This window comes from Crassostrea angulata, chromosome 1, assembly GCF_025612915.1.
Source record: "Crassostrea angulata isolate pt1a10 chromosome 1, ASM2561291v2, whole genome shotgun sequence".
Lineage (NCBI taxonomy): Eukaryota > Metazoa > Mollusca > Bivalvia > Ostreida > Ostreidae > Magallana > Magallana angulata.
This window is the reverse complement of record NC_069111.1, coordinates 39976018-39992937: the sequence shown is the minus strand read 5'-3', so window position 1 is coordinate 39992937 and position 16920 is coordinate 39976018. Positions and strand designations below refer to the sequence as shown.

Here is a 16920-nt window from a genome sequence, read left to right as displayed (position 1 = left end):
GTACAGAGATACCTGTGTCCTTTTATCAGGAGGAACAGGATGAGTTTTTCACCTCCCCACACTTCTTGGAGAGCCATTTCCAAAGAGATTGGCTTGGAGGGGGGGGGGGGTGTACTTCCTGTTTTTCAGCGTCCAGTACTTGATCCTTGTGTTATGCTGTTCCTTCAGCATGTCTTCTGTGCTTGGATTACAAACTATCCATAATTACCTCAACTAAAGGTACTCGTAATGAACTTTTGAAGGGTGTTTTTATGACAAAATATTTAACTTTGTAAAATCAGTAAAAACAGTTTGTTCATACCAGACAAACACATGCAGGTACATATATGTCAAATTAAAAAAGACTCATAACATTTACAATACAGCAAATACTAGTCATTTTTATGTATCTTTATCTTTATTTATCTTTAAGCATTAAATGGTTTGATAAAAAAAATGCTCAGAAAAACCTGGCAATTGATAATGTTTGGGTAGCATTTTTTTCTTGGGGGGGGGGGGGGGGGGGAACTGTTCTTTAAAAACTTTATTTATTAAAGGTAAACATACATCTATATGGCAGTTGTTTTCCCATTTTAAGACGTGATATTGCCATACAAGTTATTTGTGTTGAACATATTTTATTGACTAATGCCAAAAGGATTGGACACAAGTTCCAAAAACTTAGAATGTCCTCTCCTTGTACATAAAAAGAACATAAAATAAACACAAAGAAAAACTGGGTAATATATACATGAACTTGAAACAACAAATTGTATCACAATAAAAAGTATCTTTCAGAAATATAAGGTTGGTATGAAAGATACTTTGAGACTTTCCCAAACAAAGTTATTTAACAGTGGGTCATATATACATGTTAATGGTACTTCCAGCTAACAATCGATAAATGTTCTCCAGAACGTTGGAGATAGTTCAGAGGGAAACGAGCCCTGTTTTATTTCATTTCAATGGTAGCTTTGGATAGAATCCAGTGGTAGGAATTTGAATGTTTGAACTGTGTGTCCTTTAAAATTGTACGTATAGAGCTTGGTCAGAGATAGTAAATTTTACAAAAGGTGAAAGTTCTCAGGATATTTAAAGTATTGTCTGAGCAGTATACATACACAGTATCTTGTGAACCTAATGATAAGTAACCATTAAACTTACTAAGATTCACCATAACATGTTTACAAATTTATTTTTTTTGGGGGGGGGGGGTACATCAGATATCCAGAAATATGTACTGTAGATTCCTTATTTTGTTTGACTACCTAAGTCCACAATTCTGTCATTCGGTATCAAATTCTAGAGTGATGGTTCTTGTGATTTTACAGCAGACGTTAAATCCTTTCATATAATAAGAGAAATTTACTTAATAAGATCCCAGTATATTTTGTTTGAATTCAACACTGGTCTCTATTTGCAGGATGTGTGCTGTGTGTAATCGCGCCTTCAGTGATCCAACGTTCGTCCGATACCCGAATGGAGTTGTGACTCATGTCCATTGTGCAAAAAACCGACATGTCTGCCCCGTGACTGGGAAACTCTTCAGCACAAAACAATCTTGATGACAGAAAGAGGAAAACAAAACTGTTCTAACCGCATAAAACAGCAGTCCAGCAATTCAAATATCTCCATCACCAGAGAGAGGGGGATGGCATTATGTCACGTACAAGAGAGCACCGCTTGTTATAAGGGAAGGGTTCATGCTTAGCATGGAGGCTGACTGGTTTTTTTATTTTGTTCTTAAAGAAAATGCAATAATTTGTTGAATTTTTAATTAGGAACAGTGCTAGCTAGATCCAAAAACACTGGTTGTTTCTGATTTGGAGTTTTGTATGTATAAATAATATTAATGTGTCCCAGAATTGTCTTGGAAGGATCGAGTTTCAGTGTAACAGTTTACCCATTTGTTTAGAATTAAGATAATTCAGTAAAAATATTTCTCATACTCTTATAACACGTATGTATATAATTATTCTAAAAGTTTATACATATACTGAAAAAAAAAGAAATGATTAAGTGTACAACATACTGTAAGATACCGGTAGAAATGATAGCGATTGGATGCTACAGAAATCTCCATTTTTCTCTTCTTTTCTTTCATTCATAATTATACTAGTCCATATACATGTATATTGATATACATGTATACATGTATTATATCACTGATCATATTATTTCATGATATGTCTTGCTGAATAATGCTGAATTATTCATCCATCACATAAAAGATTTTTGTGAGCACATTTTGTGATGAATGTTTCTTTCAACTTTATTTTCATGAGATTATGTAGCAAACATTTCAACTATGTTTATGGCATTTTGAATGATGTGTATATTAGTATTATGTAATATGTAGGTTGTTTTATTATTACTATGTGATCGAAGATTGTCAGTTGTTTTATTTGATAAACATGTCATAATTTTAACTATGCCTTTATACAAATGCTGCCTATAAATACAAGAAATAAAAACAAAATGCATCATATCCATCGCTTGTTACTCTGAACCTTAATGGCATGTTAAATAGCCAATAATCTGACTAGTTGTTTAGATACAAAAAAACTGAATTTGCTCTTAGCAAAAAAGACTGTTGTATATTTATACTTTCCTTGAATTAAAGATATGAAGATGTCACTTACCAAAGATATAAACTAAGAATGAATAATATATATTGGTTTCTTGTTGGTCAAACCTTGCCTCCTGGATGTGCTTCCAGGTGTAAAATAGAGATGGAAGATTCTATTAATTAAGTACCAGTAATACATTTCTTGAGAACAGGTGGGAATTGAAGATATTTGTGTTAAAATTTTGACTAGTTTTCACACCATTTAAATACTTGACAACATCCGTATAAAAGCTAATGCCAATCCAATGAAATTGAAATCAAGGTACCGGTACTTGACAGAGAACCCAAAGACCAAGATGAATGAATAGTGTGATTCTGGTTCACCAATGGACCCTGATTTATAAATGCCAACCATGAAGTTTTCAAGTTTATAAAGTCCTTTAAGTTTTTAGTAACTTTCCTCCTGGTATACGAATTTGTAAATTTAGAAATTATTTTTTTTGGGGGGGGGGGGGGGGGGCGGGGGGTTCAGTCAGACCCTCCCTCCTCTAGAAATTTCCAGGGGGAACCCCCCTCCTTGATCTGCACATTACTCAACAACCTCTTTACAACTACTGCAGCTGCTATATACCATGCTCTAGCTTTCATTTGTTTAGTTCGTTCATGATCAGGGAATAAACATCCAAAACAAATGGGAGAACATGCAGTTGTAAATATATATATCTATTGAAAATGCCAAATTTTCTTTTCTTTAATTCATAACCTTGCCTTCCCAAGTAACCTTGACATTCAATTCTTTATTGGGTTCACTGCAATCATAGCTTTTGAAGTCTACCATAAAAGGAGTGTTAAAGCTTTAGCTTGAAATAACTATCCTTTTCATGCATACCAACATCTGTGTCATCAAAGCAAAAGTAAACCTTCACAAAAGTCAGTTTATTTCATTTGTATTACTTTGCTCAAGCAGATAAATTATCCAAGTATTTGATTGCAGAGCTTTTCCTCCCACAAATCTAGATTCATGTACAAGGAATAGTTTTCTCACAAATGTGTCAATCAAATAAATAATTTTAGAGCAATCCAGTTTCAACAAGAATGAACATTGGACATGATGAAATTATTATCAATATAGATCTTCTATTTCCTTGATATTTATAATAGTGCATTTGACATAAGAGGATATTATCTTTAACATTTTGTTCTACTGTGACAACAACACTATGGCAGATGTCAGATGATTCATTCAATGTATAAAACCACTATTCACATTCAAGGTTTCTTCATGGTCAAGACTTAAAAAGCTTGACTATACCCAGTATCAAAAGTATTGTTCAAGGATGTCAATATACGGGTACCATTACTTGTCCAATTAGAAATTCTGGTAATTCAGTGGCACATACAAGTCAGCTATCACTTTTGGTCAAAAACTTAAGGAGGCTGGTCAACAAATTGACCATAAGAGCTGCCTTAATTTTAAGATATAATTTGTTTAGCTATAAACTGTGATTTAGTTAAGAAAAATCCACATATTTCACTTTCTGAATTGGGTAATTTCCTATGTTTTTATATAGAGCTCTCCTTCTCAGGGAGATCAATACAGTCTAAAAATGGCCACAACCATCAAGCTCTCTTAAACCATAATTCATTGTAACTAATAAAACAAGACCAATCTGGATTGTTTACAATTTATTTTACCAAAATATAAGTCCTGGAGTAAATGAATTATACATATATAGTTCCATGAACACCTTGTTATAGTATCCAGGAAATTTACCATTAGGAATATTATGAAATATATATATGTTAAAAGGTATATAATGAAACACACAATTGTATATATCTATAATTTCATATTCAGCACATCAATTTTCAAATTGTTCTATGAATAGATCAAAACCTTTGCATTTTTCTGACTTTTGAAGATACCAGGTAAAAATTATCTGAATACTCCATACTCTGTAGAATCAAACAGGTATTTATTAATGTTTCAATTTCAAAATGGCGTAACAATGTACGGTACAAAAAATACACATGGAATGCTTAGGACTCCGACAATCACAGGTTAATTTCTCTCGCAATGAAAAAGGTCCATCTTAGGCAATGTATTGCATTTATCTCCTGGCTACAATCAATATAAAGAATTTTTTTCTTGTATGCATAATAAGGATATGATTTCTCTTTTTCTGTTTGGAATGTACATGAATTCTACAAAACCAAATTTCTGCACTTTCTTTTCTCTTTCTCCCCTATGTTCTTTAATTATGGTAATAAGAAGTTATTTACATTTCAACAACAAACAAAATGCTTAACAACATGAGACAAAAAAGTAAATATAATTTCATTAAAATAAAGTTATATGAATTAAATATGGTGATCATTTAATCAAACTGCTGCAGGAAAAACATTTAACATAACCCAATGCAAAAAAAAAATAAATTAACTATAAGTACAAATAGAACTTTTTCAAAATCTTTCTCTACCAATATGAATGGATACAGAGGAACAAAAGCTATTTAGCAACAAACATTTCAGAGTTGTCATTTTTTTTTCAATGTGATGTTTTTATCATGAATTTCCTAAAGCAATATCGACTATTTCTCCATGTTGCTACTGCTATTAAATTGCGAACCCTATTTTAGGTCTTTATAGGTTTACAGTAGTTTTTATTCTACAGTATCATCAACTCTTGTTTTTCCTAGCATTCAACAGAAAAATCATTTAGCACTTGGTACTTTGGTTTTAATATTGTAATACCCATGAACAAAATTTCTTTATAAAAAACCAATATGACCCCAATGTATTACAAATATTTTCAGTTACAGCAATTACACATCTCTAATTCTACTCACCTGATTTCTGATTTGCAGACATATAAGTTGCTTTTTAGAGCATTAACACATTTGATTTTTTTATCTGGCAAGATTTCTTAAATCTATTTTCTAAACTGCAGTTCTATCAAATCAAGAGAAACCAAAAATATATTTGCAAACTATTTGCTTAGCCTTTGAACTTTGAAAAAATGCTGATGTTTTTTTGGAATCAACATAAATGCATGCATACAAATAAAGCTAACAGCATTTGCAAGTATCCTTGTCACAACACTACAATTTCATATGGCCTAAAATGAGTGAAAAGAATATCACATTGAAACAGACATTCACCACTGTAAACATGGAAACTGGGTTATTTGCAGATATTATCAGATAGTTTTCACAAATCACTGCAAGAACTGCTCGAGGGTGATTTTACCAATCTATTAGAACATCGGCTGGTGCTAGCATGAATTCATGCCACAGTTATATATATTGCATAAATAATCCTCTAATAATGGATTAGTTGTAAAAATCTTGCATAATGACTGACAGGCATGCACTAATCCACGTTCACAGTACTTGTATACAACAAAGCAAAGCTCATTGACTGAAAAAAAGGTAAAAATTAACCAAGAAGCAGAACCATACAGATATAACAATTTTTTTGATGAATTGAAAAAAAATATATCCTTAAAAACAGCATTTTTATCTCATCCAAATATCTATTCTGGTGATCATCGGTTCTTCAGAATCATCGAAAAAAAAAAAATCCCATATATTTCTTCATATCACAATCACGGAGTGTGTCACATGGAAATCCATGGATACATCCACAGTAAATACACTGAAATGCTTTATGCATAATATACAATTACATCTCTGTACACAGAAAATCCAATTGCGCAATGGTCTAACTGTGTATGGAAGGACTTCACATTTTCTGGAGCATGCTGACTTTTGTGGCAAAATCCAAATCTCTTTTCTTTTTGGGGTCCTGTTTCCGCTTGCTGGCTAGAAACTCCCTCATTTCTTTTGCAGACATGCCCATCATTGGGTCGTTGGAATTGGTCGCGTTGCCATTGGTGACGGGTTTGGGTTGGGCTGCGGGTTGGGCTGCAGGTTGGACTGGCTTCATGGGCTGGGGAGCAGGGGGTTCCTGACATAAAAAGAAATCAAGACTGATTTTTTTTTCTTTGTGTGACAGTGTGACAGAAATCTTACCAAATGGTTCATGCATTAAAGTCATTCATTTTGAAATTTGACCAGAGTTGTTTGTTTTTCTAACTATTTGTAAACCTAATCAGAACACCTTCAATTACTGTTTCAATGTAAATACAGTAAAACACGCTTATAACGAAAAGCCAGGGACGTGCGATTTTACTGCGTTATAAGCGCAATTCGTTATATCTGTCAAGTTAACAATATGTTATGAAGTCTCAGGAATAAAAATCACTTCGCTCTAAGCGTCAATTCATTATAATCATGTTCTCTATAACCGTGTTTTACTGTATACTGTTCATGTACCTCATGTATATTCTATTCAATTTAAGAGAAAGAATGTAACTGAGCTTCCCATATATAAAATACATGTACACTATCATCAATGGACCTTACTGGGGCTGTATTGTATATCTTTATTATGTTGTATAGAAGATAAGAAATATTCAAACTTTTAGACACTGATTGTGATTAGGGAAATATTACTGAGATACATGTAAGATTACCTCAGTAAAGATCAGGTATCTACATATATCTTCCTAAAATGGATAACTGAGCAAGTCAGAATAAAATAGTAAGTCAGAATAAAACAGTATGGTGTCCCTATGATTAGGTGTATATATTGCATAACTACATTCACAAATTTTGAATTTCAAAGCACACAAACAGGTAAACATGATAACCACAATTCAAGATAATAACAAAAGTTTAACTTTCTTCTTCAGTTCCTACTGAAGCAATTCACTACGATATACCTGTCACAGTGAGATTAAATCCTCTTATGACACAGGTAATAAATGATTAGAACCAGGGTTTTATGACCAGGATTTTTTGTGTTGTCCTATGCTTTTTCAATTTTACACTCATATTCACTGTTTCAAGGACTATTTCAAGAGGGTATAATAAGGTGCTGTATAAAGTTTGTTTTGGAGATAAAACTACTTATTTTGTAAACATGCAAGCATAAAATGGTATGTCTCTCATTGTGCAATATCCATGCTGTTACACAAACCTACAGCTATATTTTAGATTGTGAGTCATATTAGGTCACAGGGTTTCTGCAATTGATTCCAGCCACAAGACATTTTCAACTTTCCTTTTCTACAACATTCTCTTTACAGAATATACTAGACAGGAAGAAAAGAGCCCATTAGTTAAATAAATCCATGAGAGGTTTAATATTTTAGCTATTCATGAATCAATGCAGATCAATTCTAACGCTCTGTGTGTACATTTTCTTTTTGGTTAAATAACACCTTTCTCTCGTCAACTTTTGTATTGTTATGGGTTGAATTCTAATGCTTATTTTACTACCGGTATACCTAGCCAATCTTTTATTTCTAAGTGATGTATGAAAATACAATCATTTATCTACATATACCTACACAGATTATTCTAGATACCCATTAGAAAGAATTGTTTCATCCTTAATCGGTCTTCAAAGATTTATCACAAAATTTATTACAATGTACCATATATCACTGCAAAATGTTAAACTTCCTTTTTCAAACCATCAAATGCAGAAATTCAATACGCCTGACAGATGATAATGACAAGCTTTCACCTGGTAGCAGGTGCTTATAGACATCTAGATATATAAGGGCTACATACCACAGTTCCATTGGTTGGGGCAGGTGTAGGGGCTGGAGCTGGTGATGAGCCTGAAAAACAAAAGCAAACTCCTACAATACTCAGGCTTTATATAAAGTCTCCATTTATCTCAAATATTGACACTGAATTCTGAGCAACCACTTTTCAAGGGAAAACAAAATTACTTGAAGATGGATTACGCTCCATGATTTTGAGAAACAAAAGAATTATATTTTCAAGCTATTCCTGAATGCATGCATGTGAATACGACTTTCAGGATGAGGTATATATTGGAGACATCTCATAGTAATGGAGAAACGTTCTTACCAGGTGTAGACACCATTAAAACACAGAACTTTATATTTATTCCGCATGGCTGTAGAAGACATGTTTTTATTGTGACTATGAGAACCAATATACAACCAATGTAGAGTTTGTATTCTGTAGTGCCTATATTCAAGAGGAAATTTCACTTGTTCCTAGTAATCCGATAAAACAGACTTTGGAACTGTTTGTTCCTTCTTTTGAGGACATCTGTTTTATCTATTTTTAATTTGATTGAAATAATAAAAATTATACTGAGTATTCCTTATATAACCAACTTCATATCACAATTCATTTACACCATGGTTCAATTAAATCAAAACAAAGTACAGATTTCAATTTTTACACACCTAGCTGTGCCGATAATCCCTTCTTATCTTTCATGTAATCATGACACCTCAGGTTTAATTTTGTTTTTGAAAGTTTTTTTGTGAGTTAACCACCTTAAAACATGCCCATGCATAAGAAGTTCATAAAAAGATTTCTGTGAACTACATGTGTATGAGTGTAAAAAAAGTCCCCTTCTGACACAACAATTTGGCCATGACGACTTTGTCTGGGGATTATGTAAATGACAAGAGTGTAATAATGACCTGATAAAACCGTCAGTCTTTCCCAGATTATCACACATCAAGTCAGACCACCCCCCTCCAAAACAACTCCTGACCAATCCCCCTCCAAAACAATGGACAAATTGTATGAATACTTAGTTGATAATGGACAACAAATGTTCTGTCACATTTCAGATGATCTATTGTAAGTTTTAGGCGAATAACAAGATCTCTATACTTAGATTGCCTAAAATAAATAAAGTTTTAGGCGAACAACAAGATCTCTATACTTAGATTGCCTAAAATATATACATCTTGTGCTTCCTTTTTTTTCAGTATTCCAAATTCATAGGCATTTATGTGGATTTCATATTCTTGTCCTATATACATAGATGTCACCCCGATTATGAATTATTCATATTAAGTATATATGGAAATGAGGTCATTAATAAACATTCTTTGAAAGTTTACAGTAGAAATGGGATAGCCATCGCTTATAAATATTCTAGCACATATGTCCAACAGAAAACTATTTCCAAATCAAAGGCCGGAACGGCCACAAAGGCGTCGAGCTGACATTTTTTTCTTTTATGTAGAATGATACCAATAATTTGAATTTCTGTACTATAATAGTCATATCAAATGATATTAGACTTAGAATAGAAAGTACATGAATTATGTTTTCTGCTGCTTTAAAAACAAAAATCAGTATATTTTCTTATAAAATAGGTAGTGGTGCTTTTTTCATACAATAACTCATCATAATTGCAAAAATCGAAGAAATTCCAAAGTTCAAAAATAATTTGTTTCTTTCTGCTTCAAACAGTCTTTGAACAACTTTCACAGGTTCATAATTTGAATACATTAACAGTGTGTCCCTAATTATAATACTAAAACATACATTTATTTATTTCAATTACCGTTTGAAACAAGATTTCCTATGGTATGGTTGTTTACAAACAAATCCACAACACGTGCTACCTAAAATGCTCGACCAAACTAACTGCATTATCGAGTTTATATTTTGCAACGAAACTACTAGATACGTTTATCGCTTACATTTATTTTGGAGACCGTGCCCGATAACAAATAAATTTACATCTAAAATGTTATTTCTATCGGGCACGGTCTCCAATTAAAATGTAAGCGATAAACTAAAATAATATCTAGTGAATCTTTACACTTAGGCCTGATTGTATTCATCCGCCATTTCTTGATTAAGCAAATTTATTCTTATGCAATGAGTTGTCAATCACCAGGGAGGCTAAGTTGGGTTTTTTGTACACAATTTAGTTGAATAAATGGAAAAAAAATCTTGTAATACGTTTAATACTTTTAGGAACTTATTTCTTAATAATGCGCATTTAAAAGGCGGTGCAGCGCGTGAATTTTGGACGATTGCCAATCCAGACGATCGCTAGAAGGCTGCCGAGCATTAGCTCGACGCCTTAAAAATGTATAATGGCTAATACCATATATACACAATTTCACAGCACCGAAAACAAACTTAATTTCTCTCATTATGTTTAAGACCTTGATTTAATAAATTAATAATTTTCAAATTCATGGAGAAATTTATAGCAGTCATCATCCTAGGAATAGTTGGTTTTCTTTCATCTATCATTTTATACAGACACATAATATGATATAAAACTCTAATTTTTGCTACTTTTGTTTTAAAAATCTTATTCCTTTTAAATTTGAGCCCATCATGAAAGGCACTTTCATGGCGATGCACTTATTTTTCAACCATACATTGATCATGTCTCCAATATATCTTTACCTCATTTTAGTCATTTACCACATTCATTTGGTACCCCATATTGTTAAAATGAAGTCAGACATGCAGAGAATAAACCGTAACCAAAGTTCTTACCTTCTCGGGGAGGATTTGAAAGTCTGCTGACATTGGGTGATGAACTAGATATGGAAATATCATTCTTCTTAAAGTAATCATCAGCTTCTGAATCCACCACCAACAGCGTGGTTTCATTTCCACCAGCCTTCACCCGCTCTATCACTTGCTTGTGGGATTCGGACTCGATATTTGCACCGTTGACCTCAATAATCCTGTCTCCTTCCTGCAGACCGGCCGCCTGAGCAGGGGATCCGTCATCTATGGTTCCGATAAACTGACCTGGCCTGTCCCGTTCTGCATGGAGATTGAATCCGTATCCCTGGAAGTCTGGCCACTTGACGATATGACAATGTCTTGCAACATATTTACTGTCGGGCTCTGTGTTGGTCACACTGTTGACTGAAATCACTGTTGGTTCTGGTTCCTCGTTCTCCTTGTTGGTTTCTGGTTCAGGCGATGGCTCCCTCTCTGGTTCTGGGGAAGGTTCTCTAGGTGGTTCTGGTGTTGGTTCCCGTTCAGGTTCTGGCGAGGGCTCCCTCTCCGGTTCAGGAGATGGCTCTCTCTCTGGGGAGGAGTCCCGGTCCTCCTGGGGTTCGGGGTTTGCTTCTGTTTCTGAAATCATATCAAAATTGCGTGTAAATTCCTCTTTCCCTTGATCCATCTAATAATGGACAAAAGCCTTTTTATGCATCTGAAATAAAATCAGTCAGAGAATGTGTGCCCATTCCATCACTGATGAACAATGAGCGTTCCTGTGGATGGAAGTGCACAGGTATTGTGGTCAATTGATGGGACTTGGTCAGCTCTGATTAATCTATGTAAATCACAAAATTGACTTTGATTGACATTCTTTTTACCATTCGACTTATTTTTTGGATTTAGGTGACTTCATATTACGTTCATATGTAATGACCATATGAATAGACTATACGTATGCAAGTAGTTGGTGAACAAATCCATAGCGTACTAGCCAGTCACGCCTTAAAGGTAAGTAATTTTGTTAAAATTATATATTTCTGATCAAGTAAATATTGTGTACAGGTTGAATTATCTATCATTTGTAGATAATCTCGCATTATAAGCTCATACTTATGAATCATACAGAACAGGGTTATCTTGAACAAACAATGTTATAATTCACAAGATACGACAAAGTTAAAAAGCTGGAAGGAGATGTGCTCGGCTGAAATGGAATGCAGTTAGTTTCTACCTTGAAAATTGTTCAATATTTCGGTATCAATAAATGTGCTAAATGGTTTTTTTTACACCCTGCAATTTTATGATGTTTTTGGTTTACATCTTAAATTTCTGTACTGGTTCATTTTGTGCATCCAGTTTCTACTTGTTTTTTTTGGCTAAATTTGGTGTGAATATAATGCATGTAGTATACACCATTTTTCATTATAAATTTTATCAAACTATAGGTATATAGTGATAAACCTAACAGTGAAAAAAGTAACATAGACAAGGGGAGGTCCACTGATGAATAAATCAATGTCACATGCAATTACACGTTCAAAACATTCTCTTGCTCCAACAACCCCCTCCCCTTTACTGTACATTTTTGTCCACCTAAAATTTTTAGTGTTTAATGCATATTTTATGTATGTACATGTATTTCAATTTAATTAATTACCACCACAGCCAAAAACAAAGGCAAAAAACAATGAGAGCAAAAAATTTGGTCTAGATTCTGCAAGACTATGTCACTCATTATAATATATTAAAATTCCTGTTGAAATTCCTAAACAAATTATTAATTAGTTTTAATATATCCTATGAATCATCACTGGACAGTTACAAAACTGGTTCATTCGACTTGTTTTCAGTGAGTGAGTGCCAGATATTGATTTGATGGGTCAAGGTCAAAAGATTTATTGTACTTGTGGACCAAACTATCTGCAACTGTTCTATAGCAACAATAGTGTGATACATGTACAGCCTACAGCCATTTTAGTCTAGAATTTACGTCAGCACAGTCCAAGAGTGTACCTAGGTCCAAGAAATAAAGCAATGAAATACACACTGTGTGTGTACAGGTAAAAAGGCAAGGTCGATCATAATAAGAAGAGCATTTCCATGTCCCTAATGTTTTGACTTTTATTAGAGTACTGTTATAATAGTATTTTTGTAGGTTACAACAAAACACTACATTACTTGTCCATCCCTACAACTATATGTCACCTCGGTCCCTGAATTTGCTCACTCGCCACATTTACCTGATGAATTAATTTGCTTAATATTTATGAGAAAAAAAATCACCTGACAGGTATATTGCTACCAGTTCAAAGATACATCTGGTACAAGCAACTGCATGTCTCCAAAGATTATATAAGTATATAAATGTGTACTTTGAAACACTTCAAATTTTGATTGTAGTATTTATTTTTTGTTATGATCTAAATTTAGTATATCTGATCTCATGATTTTTGTAAAAGTTTACTACACCCACAGAAGAACTTCCTTCTCCTCATCTATAATTTAAATTTTTCATACTGAATTACATGCCTCTGTATGTATTACGGTATTGTATTTTTTAAAATCCTACACGTAATCCCTGCAACTCCACACTTATGGCACAGGCACAATTTCATATTGACGGAAATAAGTTTTCAAGTGTTTGTATCAGGAAATAATTGTTAGTATATATAAAACATCCGACAACCTCAGTGTTTCCTCCATTATTTTTAAGTCATCTCATCACGAAACCTAAAAAAATTTCTAGGAATTCAAAAAATAATAGTAACATGCTAACTATGGTAGTACTTATTCATGATACGATGGTATCTTTAAAATTTTCTTACATACTCTTGAGATACCAACAAAAACTTGTATTGAGGATCGATGCATGTTTTTAAAATTATATGACAGCTGTACCCACACACTGGTTTAGTGTTGGCCTATAGAGTTTCATACAAGGACCGTGGTACAGATTTGCCACCATGTACAGACTTGCCTTTACTCTTATCAATGTACAACTCCCTCCCATATGACCCCTTTTATCTATTCTATGTAAGCCACCCCACTTTAGTGAATATGATGATTTACAACATGGTAGATGACATCTTGGCTACAATCCCCATGTTGTGGTTATTATTCCAATGTTTTGACCTTAATGTGTATGGGGATGAGAATTTGTGTCTGTGTTAAATTGAGAGAGAGAGAGAGAGAGAGAGAGAAAGAAACACACCCATATTCATCTTGGAATTCAGTGGTTTGCGATGCACATATTTTAGTAATAAATCAAAAAGCTCTCAAAAGTTAGTCATTCGTTTACGACTTAACATATATGTAGCAGATTGGTGGAAACTTTACATTACACTTCAGATGAATACAAATAAACATTATATGTACAAAGATTGCCATCCCATTGAAATCATATTTGCTTAATTTTTTTTAAAGCTCTCATGACCATAATTGTTTTCTGTGTATTAGTTCCAATGAAAAAATTCGCATGAATATGGAGTGAGAAGAAAAAGTCACACCTGAGTGCACCTCAAAGGAAATTTATACAAGTAAAAACTCCTTTAAAAGGCACCGGAGATCCGTCAAATTCTGCATAGCTGAGCATTTTGAATAATATAAAAAGGTTGGGAAATACTTGTTTCATCCACATGATCCACAATTTACATTATACTTCTTGAAAATACACATACACCTCTTTGAAACTTCAATAAAGGTTGTAGGAAAGAGAGGGAGAGAGAGAGAGAGAGAGAGAGAGAGAGAGAGAGAGCAACATTGACACCAAACGTGAAGGTGCCATATTCAAAATGAACGTAGAGGACAGCGTATCCCAGTACCTGCTGAATTCTCCGGTACTTGATCTCTTACTGCACTCAATTCTACAACTTCTGGAAGATCACTTCTCACTATTTGTTTAATATCTTTGTAATACTTGTCCGTTTCGGGATCCACCACTAGAAGTTTCACCTCATCACCAAGCGACTTGATCCGCCCCACAACCTGTTGGTGATTTTCATTTCCTATATTTGTTCCATTAATTTCTACGATTCGGTCTCCCTCCTTTAGACCCGCAGCTTCTGCCGGTGACCCTTCGTCAACTTTTCCGATGAATTGCCCCGCTTTGCCCCTCTCAGCGTGTAAATTAAATCCATAGCCCTGAAAATCCGGCCATTTTACCAAGTGACACAATCTAGGCTTTTGATCAGCCATAGCTAATTTGATCAACACTGAAAAATTTCACTTAAAAAAGTTTCTACTTTTTTTCAGTAACGAGCACCTGCAAGTTGACACTAAACATCAAGCAGAGAAAATGGCGTCGAGCAATGTGGGCACGTGATACGAGTTAACCAATGACGAAAACTATTTGAGATTTCACACAGGTATTCACAGGTATGGGTATTGAAGCATTTCGCCGTAGGTGCAATTTAAAAAAGAAGAAGATTGACACCTTCATCGGATTCAATAAAAACAGAACTCCTTGGACGAATATATCTACAGGTTTTTCAGTACATACATGTATACATACACTGCAGTAGAAGGAAATATACGTACTATTGTGCCAGTACAAGTTCTATTGCACGATAATTCTTGGATGGTGAAAAAATTAACAAATATAATATCAACTGAATTATCTATTTAAAACCTTAAACAAGCATACTTTGGCTTTCATACTTACTTTTCCGGAATTATTCATGAATTTAACGCGCTGGGCCACTTGCTAATTCAAATCATTTTTTCGGAATTATATATAATTTATCAAAGCAGAACTTTCCAGACATTGACAACAACAAAAAATACAAGCACGTGCAAATCACAGTTTAAATTATCAACTAATTATATCATTTTAAATCAGTTTCAAATCGACAATATATGCCATATATTCACTCTCAATGATTCGCAAAAAAAAATTGCGCTTTTTTATTTGACGGAAAGAAAGAAATTAATTCTCATCTCATTGATTGAATAAGATTCAAGAAAGGATGAAGGTGTCTACAAAAAAAAAACCAAACAAACAAAAAAAACCCCACAAATATGATAAAGATTAGTACCTGAGAGAGCTCCCTCCATGTTTGAAGGCTGTGATGATCTGACTAACGTTAAGTGAAACGGAAGCTTTACACTTAACAATTACTGTTTTACTTTTTTTTTCTTGATCAGAGCTGCAGGACAAATTTTTTAGTCGTCTATCTCTGTGCATACATTTGCATACACGGCTCAACTAAATTACAAAACTTTTGCACAAAGTTTTTCTCTCGGTAAAGAAAATAATAATAGTTATGATTCACACACCATGGAGCTGTCGTTTTCTTTGCAAAAAATGTTTGAGGAGAATGCTGTAAGGAAGTTTATATATTCTCAGCGATAAAATATGTTTTTATTGATTGCGTGGGTGAAACAAGAGTCCACCTTTGATTTTTGCAAAGCAGATTTTCTTGTCTAAAGAAAGACAACTCGTTTAGATATCGCATATGGGTTTCCGGAAGGGTTGAACATCCGCTTGGGTGGAATATTACCAGTGTTACAAGTGTAAAGAATTGGTAAGAATACCGGTTTATTTGTGATGAGTAAAAACATGTATTATAATTAAATTGTGAGAAATTTTAAATTTGATCATATCAAAAGCATTCCTGAAAAAAAATATTTTTCAATGTTACTAATGTATGTCAACTGTAAGCAGAAAAACTATATTCTGTCTTTTTAATGTATTTCTATTAAAAAAAACTGCCTTAATAGTGTATTCAATCTATGTATTAGGTTTAGAACACTAATACGTTTATATGGATTAAACGTAAATTGCGATTGAAAGGCGTTGTCCTATGAACATTTTTACATCGAATAAAGGTCACATTATTGAGTATATCAATTCAATGTAATACATTGAAACATTCAAGACATTATGCAAGCACATTGAACTTGCTCGTAAAAATATTTAATTAATATATTTTACCTTCGCCTGTTCGCAAATCCATAACAGAAATTATAAGGTGTTCATTGTACACAGCAATGAACAGTATACCACAGTGTGAAAACTAAACAGAATTTGAGAAACCTAGC

At 33.6% G+C, this 16920-nt stretch overlaps 2 protein-coding genes across 2 annotated transcripts in view; one reads left to right on the top strand and one right to left on the bottom strand.

Moving 5' to 3' along the window:
• The window catches only part of LOC128173739 (transforming growth factor-beta receptor-associated protein 1-like), a 39784-nt gene extending 37135 nt beyond the window's left edge, over positions 1-2649 (top strand). Inside the window, exon 32 of the mRNA XM_052839400.1 lies at positions 1403-2649. Coding sequence (XP_052695360.1) covers positions 1403-1544 — 142 coding nt within the window. The 3' untranslated portion in view covers positions 1545-2649. The remainder of the gene's footprint in view (positions 1-1402) is intronic.
• A 1570-nt stretch (positions 2650-4219) lies between these two features.
• On the bottom strand, positions 4220-15206 carry LOC128178915 (Na(+)/H(+) exchange regulatory cofactor NHE-RF1-like). Its single transcript, XM_052846341.1, has 4 exons — positions 14703-15206; positions 10921-11514; positions 8191-8240; positions 4220-6517 (listed from the first exon to the last, which is right to left on the bottom strand). Exons 1-4 carry the CDS (start codon positions 15073-15075, stop codon positions 6293-6295), a joined length of 1242 nt encoding a protein of 413 aa, XP_052702301.1. The 5' UTR covers positions 15076-15206; the 3' UTR covers positions 4220-6292.
• Positions 15207-16920: the final 1714 nt, after the last annotated feature.